The 21,584-nt window shown below is 34.5% G+C and overlaps 1 protein-coding gene across 1 annotated transcript in view; it reads left to right on the top strand.

Moving 5' to 3' along the window:
* Positions 1 to 1,360: 1,360 nt before the first annotated feature.
* Positions 1,361 to 21,584, top strand: part of LOC309684163 (maltase-glucoamylase-like) — a gene marked incomplete at both ends in the record, with an annotated part of 98,381 nt that continues 78,157 nt past the window's right edge. The window contains 8 exons of the mRNA XM_082500114.1: positions 1,361 to 1,472; positions 1,762 to 1,907; positions 6,031 to 6,115; positions 8,537 to 8,610; positions 15,130 to 15,231; positions 15,365 to 15,516; positions 17,150 to 17,321; positions 19,623 to 19,722. Of these exons, the coding sequence (XP_082356240.1) occupies positions 1,361 to 1,472; positions 1,762 to 1,907; positions 6,031 to 6,115; positions 8,537 to 8,610; positions 15,130 to 15,231; positions 15,365 to 15,516; positions 17,150 to 17,321; positions 19,623 to 19,722 (943 nt within the window). The remainder of the gene's footprint in view (positions 1,473 to 1,761; positions 1,908 to 6,030; positions 6,116 to 8,536; positions 8,611 to 15,129; positions 15,232 to 15,364; positions 15,517 to 17,149; positions 17,322 to 19,622; positions 19,723 to 21,584) is intronic.

Below are 21,584 nucleotides of genomic sequence, written 5' to 3'. Positions count from 1 at the left end.
CCTCTCCTCCTTGGCTCCTCTCTCACTTGGAGGAGGAGGAATCATAGAACCAATCATAGGGTCGGAAGGGACCTCTGGAGGTCATCTAATCCAACCCCCCCCCTCCCCCCCCATGCCAGAGCAGGGCCACCTTAGAGCAGGTTGCACAAGAACCCATCCAGGCGGGGTTTGGAATGTCTCCAGAGATGGAGATTCCACCACCTGCCCCGGGGCGGCCTGTGCCAGCGCTCTGTCACCCTCGAGGTAAAGAAGTTCCTCCTCCTCATGTTTAGGTGGAACTTCTTATGCTTCAAGTTTGTGCCCGTTCCCTCTTGTCCCGAGGAAGTCGTCAACAAGGTTCACCAGGAACCTCCAGATTTAGGAAGGGAGAATCGTTTTGGTTGGCAAAGACCCTTAAGCTCACGGAATCCAACGGTAACCCCAACACTGCCGAAACCACCGCTAAACCCAACGCATCACGTCTGCCCGTCTTCTAAATACCTCCCAGGAACGGTGACTCCGCCGCACCCCCCCCCCCCCCCCCCGGGGCAGCCTGTGGGGGTGTTTGATAACCCTTTCGGCGAAGAAATTATTCCTAATATCCATCCTGAACCTCTCCTGGTGTAACTTGGAGGCCATTTCCTCTCGGCCTATCGCCTGGTCCACGGGAGGAGAGACCAACTCCTCCACCTCACTACAACCTCCTTTCACGGAGCCGTAGAGAGCGATAACGTCTCTCCCGTGAACCTCCTTTTTTTCCCCGGACCGAACAGCCCCAGTTCCCTCAGCCGTTCCTCATGAGCTTCGGGCTCCAGACCCCTCACCAGCTCCGTTGCTCTTCTCAGGGTGGTCAAAGTCCCCCGTGAGGACCACGGCCTACGATGTGAAGCTGTTCCTCTCTGTCTGTAGAGGGCCTCAGCCCCACGTTCTTCCCCATCTGTGGCTGACGCCCACCGTAACGCCGCTGTCACCCGTCCTCGTTTTCATCCTAACCCAACCCTCAGTTGGTTCCTCACCCATCTCCATGGAGAAGCTCCGTAAAGGGCGAACCTTCCGGTCTTTCCCCAAAAAGGGCGAATCCTTCTGTCGCACCACCCCAGTCCCGGCATCCATCCCACCGCGGCGCCGTCATCTCCCCAAATCCGCAGATCCACAACCGGGGATGAATTTTCCAACCCCACACGGTTATTTTTTCCAATTTGGAGGAGTCCTCCAGTCAACGTCTCCATCCGTCAGCTAGAAAAGCCGGGTTCGGATCGTTTCCTCGCGGGAAGCTTTTCCACATTTTCGAATATTTCTCAAGCAAATATTCCTAATGCAACCCCCCCCCCCCCCCCAAAAAAAAAAAAAAATAAATGACATCGTAGATTTTGGTCACGTCATGGCGTCGCCCACGTTTTTATCTGTGCCCGAGGTGTGCGCAGTCACGGAGAAAATAAAGAAATTTTTAACGGATTTCATGATTTCATTTCGTTTCATGGCCGCGAGAGGAGGTGACGCGTTTTTGGCAAGAGGGAAAATTCGGCTTTTGGGAGACGTATCGAAAAATAGCACTTATGCGTTTGCAGACGTAAGCAACTGCTCTCCCTTCATGAGCGTGGGTCAAACCATCATCAAACTGGTTTCCCCACCACCCGACTCCGCCCCAGTTTCTGTTTATACTTTCTCCGGCAATAAAAAAAGGTTATTTATTTATCTTTTTGTTTCTTTTTTTTTTTTTTTTTTTTTGGTTGGTTGTCACAGGCCGTAATATAACATTCACGTTCTCAAGTCGTGTCTCAGGTCCTCGTGCGACCTTGACCGCCATCTGCTCCTCCGCTGACAGCGCCGTCTCCAGCGGTGACCGCCGCCTTTACCGCCGCGTGCCACGTCGGTGCCACGCCGAACGGCGAAACTCGTGTTCCTCCTTCGACCCCAACCGGCGCAGGGTTTGGTCGCCAACGCGGTCACGGCGTTGGCCGTGACTCCAACTAACAAAGACGAGTCAAAAAAAAAAACCAAAAAACCAAAGAAAACCACCAAATTTGACTTTCGGGCCGCGGTCCTTCTTTCCGCGCTGCTTTGGACGTGGCTCAAAAAGTGTTATTTTGGCCCATTTTTAACCAGATGGATGAAGGTCTGTCCAGGTCCTACAATAGCTCGGAGCTCCTATGGGTAGGAGATGAGATAAGATATTTGAAAAAGATTTTGAAAATGAATTTTAAACACTTCGTTTTTTGGCTTTTTGGGTTTTTGGTTGGTTTTTTTGTGTTTTTTTCAAATTTTGCTTTTCCCTGGGCGCGCCATCCTCGGCCGGCAAATGTCACCAAAAGGGCGATTTCTTGGCTTAAATTGTTGTTGGGGAATGAAATACTCCTGGTTTCGGATGCCCCCAGCCCCCTTCTTCAGGATGAGTGCGACCGCTGGGGGTTCGGCCGAACCCGCTGTGGGGGGGGGGGGGGGGAGTTGGGGGGCTGCCGTTTATTCGCGTGGGGAATAAAGAAAATAAAATAAAAATAAAAATAAAAATAAAAATAAAAATAAATAAAAATAAAAATAAAAATAAAAATAAAAATAAAAATAAAAATAAAAATAAAAATAAAAATAAAAATAAAAATAAAAATAAAAAAATAAAAATAAAAATAAAAATAAAAAAAATAAAAATAAAAATAAAAATAAAAATAAATAAAAATAAAAATAAAAATAAAAATAAAAATAAAAAAATAAAAATAAAAATAAAAATAAAAATAAAAATAAAAATAAAAATAAAAATAAAAATAAAAAAATAAAAATAAAAATAAAAATAAAAATAAAAATAAAAATAAAAAAAAATAAAAATAATAATGAAAATAATAATGAAAATAAAAAAAATAATAACAATAATAATAATAACAATAATAATAATAATAATAATAATAATAATAATAATAATAATAATAATAATAATAATAATAAAACCAAAACCCAACCCAACTGGAAGATGTCTTCGGTGTCAGCAGGTTCGTTTCGTAATTGGGTAATTAAGCAAACGAAAACACGTGGGAGCTTTTGGCCGTAGGTCGACGCGTTCTTTATCCGGGGCGGAGTCCCGGACTCCGACCTCTGTCTCAGGCGGCTCTGCACGTTTTCCGCTTTTAACGGAAAAATGTAAAATTCACCCCCGAAAAGCCCCCGCCCCGCCCCCGCCCGGATTAGCGGCGGAGAATCATTCCTCTTTTCCTTCCTCTGTTTTTTTTTTTTGGTTTTTTTTTTTTTGTTTTGTGTTTTTTTTTGTTTTTTTGGGGTGGGGGGGGAATTTCGGGCTTTGCCTTTTCAAAGGGAAATGATTCGGCAAACGGGATTTTTCCATTTCTCACATTTATTTGTTAACTTTTTTCCTTTCCTCCCCCTTGCGCGGCCGTTCCGTTGGTTCGGGGGGGGGGGAGGGGGAAAGAGGCGGGTTTTGGGGGGGTGGGCACGTTGTTGCCAGTGGCTGATTTTGATTTGGGGGCGGAAGTTGGATCTGGGGAGGACTCAGGACCTTTTGCTGAGTCGGAATCGATTTTATTACTTTCGGGGATTTGCCCGAATTCCCTCGTTGTCAAATTCCTGATTTTCAGGACATCTTTGGCTCTTAATTCCTGCAAGAACACCCCCCCCCCCCCTTTGATTTTGTCACGTTTTCACTCGTTTTCGCAATTTCCCCCCCAGTTTCATTCCGGCAGTCGGATTCGGCGGCGGCCGAAATCCTGAGCGAAATTCGCGGGAGCGGTAAACGCGAAGACGGGGAAAAAGCCATTTTTGGCGCGGGAGAACGTTGCGGAATCAGCGAAACGAAGCTGTAAACCCCCCCCCCCCCCCCCCCCCCCCCGAACTCAACCAAACGAGGCGTCATTGGCGGACTTCGTTAGCTAACGAGGCGCCCGGCTGATAACAGGCCGGAATAAAAGGTGGATTTACGGCCGAGGGCAGAGGTTGGAGACGGAGGGCAGAAGGGCCGTAAGGTACGGGGTTTAACGATCCTCGTTTTTTTGTTCCTTATTTTTTAGAAATTTATTAGAAATTTTAGAAAGGGGAAATTTTAGAAATGGGAAATTTTAGAAATGGGAAATTTTAGAAATGGGAAATTTTAGAAATGAGAAATTTTAGAAATGAGAAATTTTAGAAATGGGATATTTTAGAAATGAGAAATTTTAGAAATGAGAAATTTTAGAGATGAGAAATTTTAGAAATGAGAAATTCGCTGCCGGCGAAAAAGGTTTATAAACCCGACGTCTTTCTTTTGAATGTGGAAATCCGCGGGGGAGGAAGGAAGGGAAAATGGAACGTTGGGGGGGGGAGGGGGGGGTGGAGGGAGCTCAGGGCAATAAAAGCAATAATATAAATATAAATGATATAGAGATAAATTTCTGTAAGTATAAAAGTATAAGTGTAAGTGTAAGTGTAAGTGTAAGTATAAGTATAAGTATAAATATAAATATAAATATAAATAAATATAAATATAAATATAAATATAAATATAAATATAAATATAAATATAAATATAAATATAAATATAAATAAATATAAATATATATAAATTTAAATGTAAATATAAATGTAAATGAGAATATAAATATATAATTTTAAATGTAAGTATAAATGTAAATGAAAATATAAATATAAGTATAAAAATAAAAATAAATATAAGTATAAAAATAAAAATAAAAATAGAAATAAAAATAGAAATAGAAATAAAAATAAAAATAGGAATAAAAATAAAAATAAAAATAGAAATAGAAATAAAAATAAAAATAAAAATAAAAATAAGAATAAAAATAGAAATAGAAATAGAAATAAAAATAAAAATAAAAATAAAAATAAAAATAAAAATAGAAATAAAATAAAAATAAAAATAAGAATAAAAATAAAAATAAAAATAAGAATAAAAATAGAAATAGAAATAAAAATAAAAATAGAAATAGAAATAGAAATAAAAATAAGAATAAAAATAAAAATAAAAATAAAAATAGAAATAGAAATAAAAATAAGAATAAAAATAGAAATAGAAATAAAAATAAAAATAAAAATAAGAATAAAAATAAAAATAAAAATAAAAATAGAAATAAAAATAAGAATAAAAATAAAAATAAAATAACATTTAAATAAAAAAAATTTAAAATTAGAATTAAAATGAAAATAAAAAGTAATATATATTTGACAATAGTACAGGACAAACCCCTGTATACACCCAGTGCCGTAATTAGATTATAATTAGCATATTAATTCAATTATTATTGATGATGCAAAGTAATAACGCTTTAACGCGTATCCTTTATTACTAACGCTCACTGTCACCCGTATCGTTGCTACTTCAGGGCTTTCCCCCCCCAAAACGAACGTTCGTTTTCGGGCTCGAGAATTCCTTCGCTGCGAGAGGCACTCGCAGAGCCACTCTCTTCTTTAGCGGTTAAAATGTTGGGGTTTTTTTGGTGTTTTTTTTTTTTTTTTTCCCCATTCCTCTTGGTTTTTGGGGGCGCGCAAAGTTAAGCCGTTCGTTTTGCCGACAACTTTTTTTCTTCTCTTTTACAAACTCATTCTGTTAATAGCTTTTTTTTTTTTTTTTAAAAATTTAATTTATTTAAAAAAATTTAATTTATTTAAAAAATAAAATTTAAATTTTTAAAAATTTAATTTATTAAAGGCATTTGGTATCCTCCTTTATCCTATTTATCCAATCGTTGGAAAAAAATAGAAAACCGGCGAAATTCCAATGTACCGATCGGTTCGTTTTTCGTTCTGGAGTTTGCGTCGACTGAAAAGGCCCCCCCCCAAAAAAAAAAAATATCCAAAAAAAAAATCAAAACTCACCAAAAAACGTCAGCTGAGAGTACTGCTTTGCGCCTCCTTAAAAAGAAACACCTCCTTCATGACTAACGACATCAGCGATGTCACCGAAATTCTTCCAAATTGAATTGAATTGAATTTGAAATTTGAATTATTGCCCCTCCCCCCCCGTGCGTGACGCGCGATGTCAGATTTTAATCTTTCCACGACTTTCCCCAAATTCTCGGTTGCCGTTTTCTCACCCCATGGCCTTTTCCCGCTTGGCAGATGGCCAAGAAATTCAGCAATTTGGAAATTACGTTCGCCGTCCTCTTCTGCTCGGTGGTGGCCGTGGCTTGTGTCCTCATCGGGATTTAAATAGTAGAGAATTATCAAAATCTAATTAAATCGTATTAAAATGTCACAATATAATCAAATCGTATTAAAACGTCAATATAATGTATAACATTATGGATTTAAATAGTATAAAATTATCACAATATAATCAAATCGTATTAAAATGTCAATATAATGTATAACATTATGGATTTAAATTATCACAAGATAATAAAATCCTATTAAAATGTCAATATAATGTATAACATTATGGATTTAAATAGTATAAAATTATCACAATATAATCAAATCGTATTAAAATGTCAATATAATGTATAACATTATGGACTTAAATAGTACAGAATTATGACAATATAATCAAATCGTATTAAAACGTCAACATAATGTATAACATTATGGATTTAAATAGTACAGAATTATGACAATATAATCAAATTGTATTAAAACGTCAATATAATGTATAACATTATGGATTTAAATAGTAGAGAATTATCACAACATAATCAAATCGTATTAAAACGTCAATATAATGTATAACATTACAGATTTAAATAGTACAAAATTATCACAACATAATCAAATCCTATTAAAAAGTCAATATAATGTATAACATTATGGATTTAAATAGTATAAAATTATCACAATATAATCAAATCGTATTAAAATGTCAATATACTTTATAACATTATGGATTTAAATAGTATAAAATTATCACAACATAATCAAATCGTATTAAAAAGTCAATATAATGTATAACATTATGGATTTAAATAGTACAAAATTATCACAACATAATCAAATCGTATTAAAACGTCAATATAATGTGTAACATTATGGATTTAAAGAGTAGAGAATTATCACAACATAATTAAATCGTATTAAAAAGTCAATATAATGTATAACATTATGGATTTAAATAGTATAAAATTATCACAATATAATCAAATCGTATTAAAATGTCAATATACTTTATAACATTATGGATTTAAATAGTATAAAATTATCACAACATAATCAAATCGTATTAAAAAGTCAATATAATGTATAACATTATGGATTTAAATTATCACAACATAATCAAATCGTATTAAAACGTCAATATAATGTATAACATTATGGATTCAAATAGTATAAAATTATCACAATATAATCAAATCGTATTAAAACGTCAATACAATATAATAATAGAATAGAAAAATATTTAGAAGAATATATAACAATATAATAAGTAATATGTAAAATAGACAGTAAAATAGACATTTTGGTAAAAATTACGTGTGGAAATATGTAAGACAAAAATAGATTTATATCTAATATATATATATAATAAATTAGTTAAAAATACATCGATCACGTATAATTATATATAATATGTTATATATATTATACATGATACATGATATAATATAATATATATAATATAATATATAATCTATAAGACATAATATAATATATAATATATAATATATAATATATAATATATAATATATAATACATAATATATAATACATAATACATAACATATAACATATAATATATGATACATAATACATAATATGTAATATGTAATATATAATATATAATATATAATATATAACACACAATATATAATATATAATATATAATATATAATATATAATATATAATATATAATATATAATATATAATATATAATATGTAATATATAATATATAATATATAATATATAAAATAGAACATAGAATATAGAATATTATATTAATAATAAAACTTATTTATGTAAAATAACTATTAAAAATATATTTTGGTAAAAAACCACATATAAAAATATATAGTACAGAGAAATAGACTTACACATATGTATAATAAATCAGATAAAAATACATATATAGTGCATATTTTATGACTTTTCGATAGAAAATAGGTATTATAATATGCATTTGGATAGAAAGCATATAGAAAAATGTATAATTCATAAAACCAGATTCAAATTTTATCCCCCCCCCCGACCCCCCCAAACCTCCTTTGAATTCGTTGGTGAATGGGCAAAAGAGGAGGATTTCCTTATTTTTGGTAATTTAAAGCATCACTTCGAAGCCGGAAGGAAAAGCTTTGTTACGCCACAACCAAAGCGCTAAACCCTAAAAACCGGGAAGAGTTTTACTCGTTCGTTATACCGAACTGCTTGGAGACACTCTGGGGTCTCAAATTGGGGGCAAAACGAAGTTTTTTCCATCTTTAATTTGGCGAAGTTGCGGGCGGTTTTACAAACCGAGGCAGATGAGGTTTGTTGGAAGTGGTCGGAGGTTTCTGAGAGGGTGAGGAATGATTCGGAAGTGGGGGGTGGGGGTTGGGGGGAGGAGGAAATTGTTAAAAGGGTATCAAACGCTACTAATAAGACGAAGAATTGAAATTTTGAAACGACAAAGATGAATCTCTTAATTTCTCTGCCTCCTAGAATATGCCCCAAACTGTCCGGACCTGGAAATAACCGAACGCATCGACTGCATCCCCGACCAAATCGCCACCAAGGTCTGAAAACATAAGAAAAAGGAGGAAAAAAAAAAAATAATAATAATTTTTTTTTTTAGCCTAAAAGCGACAGGATAAATTACTCCCACTTAACAACAAAAGAAACGACCCTGTTTATACCAAAATAGGGTTTTCTTAACCGTTTTTCAAACGGAAACCGCCTGAGTATAGGTTTCGGTGAAGCGCTGCCACCGATAGTCCCCAATTTGATCAATTTTGGCCCGTTCGCAAGCGGGATTTTTCTCCTCGGGGGAGCGCAATGCCCGTCCTGTCGGCGGGGAAGAAAATGGGGCCAAATCCAACCAAGCGGGAAATATTTGTTTTATATTTTTGTTGCGGCGTGATGTCACGGCGCTGGGTGGGAGTCTGAGGCCACAGCTCTGACGATGGATTTCGTCTTTAATTAGTTCCCGGGAGCCGATGGCTGAGGTTAAATATTAACTTGTCGTTGAATCTTGGCACTAAAGTTATAACGTCATATAAGTGTTAAATTATTAACCTGAAATTTCATATTAGTATTAAAATTATAACTTAAAATGAGCATTAAATGATTGAGTTACAATATAATACTAGTTATAATGTAATAAGAGCGTTAAATTATTAAATTATAATTTAACGTTATTAATAAGGCTATAATGCAATACGAGCATTAAATTATTAATGTATCATTTAATATTATTATTAAGGTTATAATTTAAGATGAGCTTTAAATTATTGAGTTATAAATGAATATTGGTATTAAGTTTACAACGTCATATGAACCTTGAACTTTTAAGTTAACAATTAATATTATTATGGTTATAATGTAATATGAGCATTAAATTATAGTTTAATATTAATATTACAGTTATAATTTGAGTATTAAATTATTACTTTATCCTTTATTATTATTATTAAGGTCAACGGTTAATACGAGCTTTGAATTATTAAGTTATTATTTAATATCAGTATTAAGGTTATAATTTAATATGAGCATTAAATTATTAACTTATCATTTGATATAAATTTTAAGCGTATAATTTAATATGAGCGTTAAATTATTAACTTATCATTTGATATAAACTTTAAGCGTATAATTTAATATGAGCGTTAAATTATTAAGTTCGAATTTATCGTTAGCATTAAATATCTCTGCAATTGAGAATAAAAGTGGAGACGCGTTGCGTGGGGCGGGAAATGAGTTTAATTAATCCCTTTATTTACTTTATGTATTTATTTATGTATGATATTTACCTATTTTGTTTATTGCTTGATTTTATTCATTTGTGTCCTTGTTTATTATTGTTATTGTTGTTATTATTATAATATTATTATAATATTATTATAATAGCAATAATACGTAAATTAAAAAAAAATTCTCATTTAGCTGCTCTGTAAGTATATAAAATAGATACATAATAAATATTATTGAATATGACACAATATAAGTTGATGCGATATGATAGAATAGGATATGAAACAATATAATACATTAAATAGAATATATATGATATTATATATGTAAGTATTTTTTTGGGTGGACTTTGCTCCTTTCTTGGTGCCGGGCGTGAAGATATTGACTATAAAACTATAAAAGCACAAACTATAAAAGCTTTAAATATATATATTTAAAAGTATTTTTATATGTATAAGTATATACTAAAAAAATTAGCTATATGAAAGTATATATAGTTACATATAAACAGATATAAAATATATATAAATAGATAATAAATAGTACATAGATTACAAATAGTAAATATAATTAATATTCTAGAATACAATAGAATATATTATAGCATATTATAGCAGATTACAGCGTATTATCTTTTTAGAGCTATTGTAGACAGATATTTTCATTAATATAAAACTTATATGTATTTGGAATAGTCCAATACCACAATATAGTTGATTATATGTGTATTTTAGATATATAAAAATATATTTAATATATGTGTATTATATGTATAGGTATGTATTTTAGCTATAATATAGAACATATATATAATATATAATATATAATATAATACACAATATGTAATATGTAATTGTAAATTGTAAAACGTATAATACACAATATGTAATATGTAATGCCTACGCCCTGTGACCCATGGCCTGTTCCTATGACCTGTGACCTATAACCTGTGACCTACGCCCTGTGACCCATGGCCTGTGGCCTATGACCTGTGGCCTGTGGCCTATGACCTGTGACCCATGGCCTGTGGCCTGTTGCCTATGGCCTGTGGCTACTCCCTGTGACCCATGTCCTGTGGCCTATGGCCTGTGGCCTATGCCCTGTGACCCATTGCCTGTGGCCTATGACCTGTTACCTATGACCTGTGACCTACGCCCTGTGACCCATGGCCTATGGCCTATGACCTGTGGCCTGTTACCTATGGCCTGTGGCCTATGCCCATGACCCATTGCCTGTGACCCATGGCCTGTGACCTATGACCTGTGGCCTGTTACCTATGGCCTGTGGCTACTCCCTGTGACCCATTGCCTGTGGCTACTCCCTGTGACCCATGGCCTGTGGCCTATGACCTGTGGCCTGTTGCCTATGGCCTGTGGCCTATGCCCATGACCCATTGCCTGTGGCCTATGACCTGTGACCTATGACCTGTGACCCATGGCCTGTGGCCTATGACCTGTGGACTGTTACCTATGGCCTGTGGCCTATGCCCTGTGGCCTGTGGCCTACGCCCTGTGGCTACTCCCTGTGACCCATTGCCTGTGACCCATGACCTGTGACCCATGACCTGTGACCTACGCCCCGTGACCCATGGCCTGTGGCCTATGACCTGTGGCCTGTTACCTATGGCCTGTGGCTATGTCCTGTGACCCATTGCCTGTGACCCATGACCTGTGACCTATGACCTGTGACCTACGCCCCGTGACCCATGGCCTGTGACCTATGACCTGTGGCCTGTTACCTATGGCCTGTGGCTACTCCCTGTGACCTGTGGCCTGTGGCCTATGACCTATGGCCTGTGGCTACTCCCTGTGACCCATGGCCTGTGGCCTATGGCCTATGGCTTGTGGCCTATGACCTGTGGCCTGTTGCCTATGGCCTGTGGCTACTCCCTGTGACCCATGGCCTGTGGCCTATGACCTGTGGCCTGTGGCCTACGCCCTGTGACCCATGGCCTGTGGCCTATGACCTGTGGCCTGTTGCCTATGGCCTGTGGCTACTCCCTGTGACCCATTGCCTGTGACCCATGACCTGTGACCTGTGGCTACTCCCTGTGACTCATGGCCTGTGGCCTATGGCCTATGGCTTCTGGCCTATGACCTGTGGCCTGTTACCTATGGCCTGTGGCTACTCCCTGTGACCTGTGGCCTGTGGCCTACGCCCTGTGACCTGTGGCCTGTGGCCTATGACCTGTGGCCTGTTACCTATGGCCTGTGGCTACTTCCTGTGACCTATGACCTGTGACCTACGCCCTGTGACCCATGGCCTGTGGCCTACGCCCTGTGACCCATTGCCTGTGGCCTGTGACCTGTGACCTATGACCTGTGACCTACGCCCTGTGACCCATGGCCTGTGGCTACTCCCTGTGACCTGTGGCCTGTGGCCTATGACCTGTGGCCTGTTGCCTATGGCCTGTGGCCTACGCCCTGTGACCCATGGCCTGTGGCCTATGACCTGTGGCCTGTGGCCTATGACCTGTGGCCTGTTGCCTATGGCCTGTGGCTACTCCCTGTGACCCATTGCCTGTGACCCATGACCTGTGACCTGTGGCTACTCCCTGTGACCCATGGCCTGTGACCCATGACCTGTGACCTGTGGCTACTCCCTGTGACCCATGGCCTGTGACCCATGACCTGTGACCTGTGGCTACTCCCTGTGACTCATGGCCTGTGGCCTATGACCTGTGGCCTGTGGCCTACGCCCTGTGGCTACTCCCTGTGACCCATTGCCTGTGACCCATGACCTGTGACCCATGACCTGTGACCTATGACCTGTGACCTACGCCCCGTGACCCATGACCTGTGGCCTATGACCTGTGGCCTACACCCTGTGACCTATGCCCTGTGACCCATCGCCTATGGCTTATGACCTGTGGCCTGTTACCTATGGCCTGTGGCTACTCCCTGTGACCCATGGCCTGTGGCCTATGACCTGTGGCCTGTGGCCTACGCCCTGTGGCTACTCCCTGTGACCCATGACCTGTGACCCATGACCTGTGACCCATGACCTGTGACCTACGCCCCGTGACCCATGGCCTGTGGCCCGTGGCCTATGAACTACGGCCTGCGCCCCCGGCGCCTGTGGCCTATAACCTCTCCTCCATTATTTCTTCACGTGCCCCACGTCGCCCCTTCGGTGACACCGCTCTCTACCCCTCCCCCCCCTCTCCCCCCAGGCGCTGTGCGGGCACCGCGGCTGCTGCTGGAGCCCCCACGCCGAGAGCGGCCCCTGGTGCTTCTTCCCCCGCGGGTGCGGGTACCGCCTGAACGGCCCCCTCCGCCCCTCCCCCCAGGGTAGGTGCCCCCCATCCCCCACCTCCTCCTTCGCCACTTCCGTTCTCTCTCCGCAGCTCCGACGCGCTCCGCCTCTGCCTTTGGTTTGCTTAACCGCCCCTTTTCCTTCCTTTGGCTTTTACCGATTTCGCCTTTCTTGCTCTTTTTTCTTTCTTTCTGCTTTCCTCCGCCCGCGTTTTGCTTCATTTCCGCTTCCCTCTGGTTTTATTTTACTTTCGTTGGACTTTATTTACTTCTCCTTCCCTTTGTTTCATTTTTGTTGGACTTGAGTTTGATTTTGCTTTACTTTCTTTCCATTTTGCTCTATTTCGACTTTCTGTGATTTGTATTTTGCTTCATTGCGCCTTTCCTTTGTTTTTATTTTACTTTATTTTGACTTTGTTTATTCCTGTTTTACTTTATTCGCATTTTTATTTCACTTCCTTTCTATTTTACTTTATTTCTGCTTTCCTTTCATTTTATTTTACTTTTAAAAAATTTTACTTATTTCTATTTTCTTTGCATTTTTATTTCACTTCATTTCTATTTACTTTATTTCTACTTCCCTCTGGTTTTATTTTACTTTCGTTGGACTTTATTTCCTTCTCTTTCCCTTTGTTTCATTTTTGTTGGACTTGAGTTTGATTTTGCTTTACTTTCTTTCCATTTTGCTCTATTTCGACTTTCTGTGATTTGTATTTTGCTTCATTGCGCCTTTCCTTTGTTTTCATTTTACTTTATTTTGACTTTGTTTATTCCTGTTTTACTTTATTTTGACTTTGTTTATTCCTGTTTTACTTTATTCGCATTTTTATTTCACTTCCTTTCTATTTTACTTTATTTCTGCTTTCCTTTCATTTTATTTTACTTTTTTAAAATTTTACTTATTTCTATTTTCTTTGCATTTTTATTTCACTTCATTTCTATTTACTTTATTTCTGCTTTCCTCGATTTGTATTTTACTTTATTGCTACTTTCCCTTATTTTTATTTTATTTTAACTTACTTTATTTTTACTTTTATTTATTTCCACTTTCCTCAACTCGTATTTTACTTTATTGCTAGTTTCCTTTATTTTTATTTTATTTTAACTTACTTTTTTTTACTTTACTTTATTTTTACTTGTATTTATTTCTACTTTCCTCGATTTGTATTTTACTTTATTGGTAGTTTCCTTTATTTTAATTTTATTTTACTTTATTTTTATTTTACTTTATTTTTATTTTACTTTATTTTTACTTTATTTTATTTTTACTTTATTTTTACTTTACTCTATTTTTACTTTTATTTATTTCTACTTTCCTCAACTCGTATTTTACTTTATTGCTAGTTTCCCTTATTTTTATTTTATTTTAACTTACTTTATTTTTACTTTTATTTATTTCCACTTCCCTCAACTCGTATTTTACTTTATTGCTACTTTCCCTTATTTTTATTTTATTTTAACTTACTTTTTTTTTTACTTTACTTTATTTTTACTTTTATTTATTTCCACTTTCCTCAACTCGTATTTTACTTTATTGCTAGTTTCCCTTATTTTTATTTTATTTAAATTTACTTTATTTTTACTTTTATTTATTTCTACTTTCCTCAACTCGTATTTTACTTTATTGCTACTTTCCCTTATTTTTATTTTATTTTAACTTACTTTATTTTTACTTTTATTTATTTCTACTTCCCTCAACTCGTATTTTACTTTATTGCTAGTTTCCTTTATTTTTATTTTCTTTTAATTCACTTTATTTTTATTTTACTTTATTTTAACTTTATTTTTACTTTATTTTTACTTTAATTTTACTTTATTTTAATTTTACTTTATTTTAATTTTACTTTATTTTTACTTTATTTTTACTTTGTTTTTACTTAATTTTTACTTTAATTTTACTTTATTTTAATTTTACTTTATTTTAACTTTAATTTTACTTTATTTTAATTTTACTTTATATGAATTTGCTTTGTTTTAATTGTACTTTCTTTTAATTTGACTTTATTTTACTTTTTTTTTTTTTTTTTTTTTTTTGGCCTTTCCTTTCTGCTTATTTCACTCCGTTTCCCTTCCCTCTGGTCAGGCTTCCAGGGGACGCTGGAGCGGCTTCCCTCCCCGTCGCTTTTCGGGCAGGATCTCCCCACGGTGCTGCTGACGGGGGAATACCAGACCTCCACCCGCTTCCGCTTCAAGGTGAGTCTCCTCCCGCCGCCGGCCCCTTCCCACCCCCCGGTTCAAATTTGCCCACTGGCCCTGGGAAGTGTTAAAAAAAAGTATTAATTTCTAAATTTCGAAATTCAGTCTTTTATTCTTTAAACCCGCGCAGCTCACTGATCCGGAATCGCGAAGGTTTGAAGTCCCCCATCAGCACGTGCGACCTTTCAGCGGCCCGGCAGCCTCCAACTTAAAATATAAAGTTGATGTCCAAGAAAATCCCTTCGGCATCAAGGTGATCAGAGCAAGCAATGGAAAAGTACTGTGAGTAAATTTGGGGCTTTTTATCCCTAAATTTGGGATGCCAGCTGTTTTCTTTGAAGACCAGCATTGAGTTAGGGGCCCCCTCGGGCGTTTGAGCGGTTTCTTCTCTTCTTCTGTTGGATAAGCAGGATGGAAGGACTCTTTCCACCTGGAATTTAGGAGATGGGGAGGTCTACCTCACCAGGGTTGGGTTCTGCCGTCTTCTTCTGATGGATAAGCAGGATGGAAGGACTCTTCCTACAAAAAATTTGGGAGATTCTCACCAGTTTTTGGGTTTTGCCATCTTCTTCTGATGGATAAGAAGGATGGAAGGACTCTTCCCACACAAAATGTTGGAGATGGGGAGGTCTATCTCACCAGGGTTGGGTTTTGCCATCTTCTTCTGATGGATAAGCAGGATGGAAGGACTCTTCCTACACAAAATTTGGGAGATTGGGAGGTCTATCTCACCAGGGTTGGGTTTTGCCGTCTTCTTTTGATGGATAAGCAGGATGGAAGGACTCTTCCTATAAAAATTTGGGAGATTGGGAGGTCTACCTCACCAGGGTTGGGTTTTGCCCTCTTCTTCTGATGGATAAGAAGGATGGAAGGACTCTTCCCACACAAAATTTGGGAGATGGGGAGGTCCGTCTCACCAGGGTTGGGTTCTGCCGTCTTCTTCTGATGGATAAGCAGGATGGAAGGACTCTTCCTACAAAAAATTTGGGAGATGGGGAGGTCTACCTCACCAGGGTTGGGTTTTGCCATCTTCTTCTGATGGATAAGCAGGGTGGAAGGACTCTTCCTATAAAAATTTGGGAGATTGGGAGGTCTACCTCACCAGGGTTGGGTTCTGCCATCTTCTTCTGATGGATAAGAAGGATGGAAGGACTCTTCCTATAAAAATTGGGGAGATTGGGAGGTCTACCTCACCAGGGTTGGGTTCTGCCATCTTCTTCTGATGGATAAGCAGGATGGAAGGACCCTTTCCACGAAGAATTTGGGGGATGGGGAGGTCCGTCTCACCAGTTTTTGGGTTTTGCCATCTTCTTCTGATGGATAAGCAGGATGGAAGGACTCTTCCTACAAAAAATTTGGGAGATTGGGAGGTCTACCTCACCAGGGTTGGGTTCTGCCATCTTCTGATGGATAAGCAGGATGGAAGGACTCTTCCCACACAAGATGTTGGAGATGGGGAGGTCTATCTCACCAGGGTTGGGTTCTGCCATCTTCTTCTGATGGATAAGCAGGATGGAAGGACTCTTCCTATAAAAATTTGGGAGATTGGGAGGTCTACCTCACCAGGGTTGGGTTTTGCCATCTTCTTCTGATGGATAAGCAGGATGGAAGGACTCTTCCTATAAAAATTTGGGAGATTGGGAGGTCTACCTCACCAGGGTTGGGTTCTGCCATCTTCTTCTGATGGATAAGCAGAATGGAAGGACCCTTTCCACGTAGAATTTGGGGGATGGGGAGGTCCATCTCACCAGTTTTTGGGTTTTGCCCTCTTCTTTTGATGGATAAGCAGGATGGAAGGACTCTTCCTACAAAAAATTTGGGAGACGGGGAGGTCTACCTCACCAGTTTTTGGGTTTTGCCGTCTTCTTTTGATGGATAAAATTCCCGCGTTGGGAATTTCGGAATTTTTCGCCAGGTTCAACACCACCATCGGTCCTCTGGTCTACTCGGAGCAGTTCCTACAGCTCTCCATCCGACTTCCCAGCGGGAACATCTACGGAATGGGCGAACATGTGCATAAACGATACCGTCACGACGTCAACTGGAAAACGTGGCCCATGTTCAGTCGCGATTCGGCCCCTTCCGGAGTGAGCAATTGGGTTCCTTTCGGTTTTCCGCTTTTCGGATAAATCGAGGAAAACAGCCCCGGGGGGGTACTTTGACGCTATAGCGTTTGGGGGGGTTGTTTTCGATTGCTTTGTTTACTTCGATTTCTTTTTTATATATATATATATATTTTTTTTTTTTTTTTTCCCTGGAAGGTTTGCCAAGTGTGGCCCAAAAAAAAAAACGAAACCAAAAAAAAACCCGAAAAAAAAAAAAAGAAAAAAAAAAAACCCAAACAAACCAAAAAAAGCGAGATAGCCCGGAATAAAATTCCCCTTGGAAGAACCTTTTTCCTAAATATTTGGATTGAAATTTTTTTTTTTTTTTTTTTTTTCTGATTCGGATTCATTTGTTGCTTATCGTTTTTGTTTTTTGTTTTTTTTTTTCTTTTTTCTGATTTGGATTCATTTTTTCCTTATCTTTTTTGGTTTTTTCTTTTTTTTTTCTGATTCAGATTAATTTTTTGCTTATCGTTTTTGTTTCTTTTTTTTTTTTCTGATTCAGATTCATTTTTTGATTTTTTTTTCTTGATTCGGATTCATTTTTTTCTTATCGTTTTGATTTTTCTTTTCTGATTCGGATTCATTTTTTGCTTACCGTTTTCATTTTTTTTTTTAATTCTGATTCGGATTCATTTTTTGCTTATCGTTTTTGTTTATTTTTCTTTTTTCTGATTCGGATTCATTTTTTGCTTATAGTTTTTTTTTTTTCTGATTCGGATTCATTTTTTGCTTATCTTTTTTGATTTTTTTTTTTCCTGATTCGGATTCATTTTTTACTTATCTTTTTTTTTTTTTTTCTGATTCGGATTCATTTTTTGCTTACCGTTTTTGTTTATTTTTCTTTTTTCTGATTCAGATTCATTTTTTGCTTATCTTTTTTTTTTTTTTCTGATTTGGATTCATTTTTGCTTATCATTTTTGATTTTTTTTTTCTGATTCGGATTCATTTTTTACTTATAATTTTTGATTTTTTTTTTCTGATTCGGATTCATTTTTTGCTTATCGTTTTTGTTTATTTTTCTTTTTTCTGATTCGGATTCATTTTTTGCTTATCGTTTTTGATTTTCTTTTTTCTGCTTCGGATTCATTTTTTACTTATCTTTTTTTTTTTTCTGATTTGGATTAATTTTTTGCTTATCATTTTTTTTATTTTTTTCCTGATTCGGATTAATTTTTTACTTATCCTTTTTTTTCTTTTTTCTGATTCGGATTCATTTTTTGCTTATCGTTTTTGATTTTTTTTTCTGATTTGGATTCATTTTTTGCTTATCCTTTTTTTAATTTTTTTCCTGATTCAGATTAATTTTTTACTTATTTTTTTTTTTTCCTGATTCGGATTAATTTTTTACTTATCTTTTTTTTTTTTTTTTTCTTCGGATTCATTTTTTGCTTATCTTTTTTTTTTTTTTTTTTTTTTTCTGATTCGGATTCCCCCATGCGAGATTTTTTTTTTTTGGGGGGGGGAGGGGGGGCGGGGGGGGAACCAGAGCGCCAAACGTCCTTGCTGGGTTTCTTCATCGAATTTGGGGTCGGTGAGAAAAAGGAAATATTGGGTAGAGCTCAACGAGGTGATATTGCCAAAAAAAAACCCAACCCCAAAAAAACCCGTTCGATTTCCGACGCGGAATCGCTCGTGGGGAGCGGGAAAAGGAACGTACACGGCGGAAGAAGGAATAATAAGACTATTTTTCCCCTGGATTTTATTTGAGTCTCTACACCGCTTTGTTTGGGGTTTCCTCAAATCTCTGCTTCCCACTGCTTTTAACCCCACTTAAAGACCTTCCCCGAAAAGGGAGAAATAATGAAGTGGATGTGGCGGATTTGACTTTTTGCCGTCGCCTTTCCAAAGGTTCAACCGCAGGCGGGACACAAATTTTGGGACAGCGGAGGGAGCGTACGGCTAGCGCTTATTTTTTTTTTTATTTTTTTTATTTTTTTTATTTTTTTTAATTTTTTTATTTTTTTATTTTTTTATTTTTTTATTTTTTATTTTTTTATTTTTTTATTTTTTAATTTTTTTAAATTTATTTATTTTTTTATTTTTATTTTTTTATTTTTTTATTTTTTATTTTTTTATTTTTTTAATTTTTTTAAATGTATTTATTTTTTATTTTTTTATTTTTTTATTTTTTATTTTTTTATTTTTTTATTTTTTTAATTTTTTTAAATTTATTTATTTTTTTTATTTTTTTTTATTTTTTTTAATTTTTTTAAATTTATTTATTTATTTTTTTTTTTATTATTTTTTTTTAATAATGGGCTTTTTCCTTTCCCGTTCAGAACGTAGAGAACTTATACGGCGTTCAGACGTTCTTCTTGTGTTTGGAAGACAACAGCGGCGCTTCTTTCGGCGTTTTCTTGATGAACAGCAACGCCATGGGTAAGGGGGGCGGGGCCCGAAGGCGCCCGAAATCCCTTAAATTGGGGAGGGAAAAGGATCGGCCACACGGCGGGGAAGAGGGGGGGTGGCGTAGGGCGGAGGATGGGGAAGCAGGGAAGAGAGGAATATCGAAACGGCACATATAGAAGAGCCACTATATTGTAATAGGGATTTTATATGTAAATATATATATTTTATATCTATAAATAGATATTAATAATAGAATTCATATCGTATTAATATATTTCATTATGTATTTTATATGGGAAAATAAATATATTGAATATAAAATATATATTTATAATAAATATAAATGTTAATATATAATTAAAATAATATATATATTTAATATATAAATAAATATATTTAATACATACAAAACATAATAAATATAAATAGAATATAAAAATAAATATAGAATAAATATATATTAATAATATAATTAATACGATATTAATATATTATATTTTATATATATTCTATATAAAAAAATATATATATATAAAAAATATATATATAAAAAAAAAATATATATCTATATATAAAAATATACATCTAATATATAAAAAATATAATAAATATAAATATAATATAAAAATAAAAAAATATAATAAATATATATTAATAATATAATTAATACAATATTAATTTATTATATTTTATCCATACTTTATATATATAAATATATATATTTAATCTCTAAGTATATATATCCAATACATAGAAAATATAATAAATATAAATAGAATATAAAAATAAAGATAAATATAATAAATATATATTAATAATATAATTAATATGATATCAATATATTACATTTTATATATATTTTATATATATAAATATATGTATTTAATATATAAATATATATAAAATATATATTTAATATAAGAAATATAAAAATAATATAAAAATAAAGATAAATATAATAAATATATATTAATAATATAATTAATATAATGTTAATATATTATATCTTATATATATTCTATATAAAAAATATATATTTAATATAAATTTAATATAATAAATATAAATATAATATAAAAATAAAGATAAATATAATAAATATATATTAATAATATAATTAATATAATGTTAATATATTATATCTTATATATATTCTATATAAAAAATATATATTTAATATAAATTTAATATAATAAATATAAATATAATATAAAAATAAAGATAAATATAATAAATATATATTAATAATACAATTAAGATAATGTTAATATATTTTATATATATTCTATATATAAAAAATATATATTCAATATATAAATATATATATTTAATATAAATTTAATACAATAAATAGAAATAGAATAAAAAAATAAAGATAAATATAATGAATATATAAAAATAAAGATAAATATAATAAATATATATTAACAATATAATTAAGATAATGTAAATATATTATATTTTATATATATTCTATATATTAAAAAAATATATTTAATATATAAATATATACATTGAATATCTATTTAATATAATAAATATAAATATAATATAAAAATAAAGATAAATATAATAAATATATAAAAACAAAGATAAACACAATAAATATATATTAATAATATAATTAAGATAATGTTAATATATTATATTTTATATATATTTTAGATACAAAACTATATATATTTAAAATATCAATATATCTATTAAATATAGAAACATATCTATGTAATATAAATATAAATATAAATATAAATATAAAAATAAAATATAAAAAGATATTCTACATCTATCGAATAGATATCGATATCGATATTTAATGCATAAACCCCGATCCATTCAATACATATAAATATATAAATGTCATCGATCTCAAATATAACCCCCCCCAATCC

This window comes from Vanellus vanellus (genome assembly GCF_965231255.1).
Source record: "Vanellus vanellus genome assembly, contig: HAP1_SCAFFOLD_248, whole genome shotgun sequence".
Lineage (NCBI taxonomy): Eukaryota > Metazoa > Chordata > Aves > Charadriiformes > Charadriidae > Vanellus > Vanellus vanellus.
This window is presented reverse-complemented; position numbering and strand designations above follow the sequence as displayed.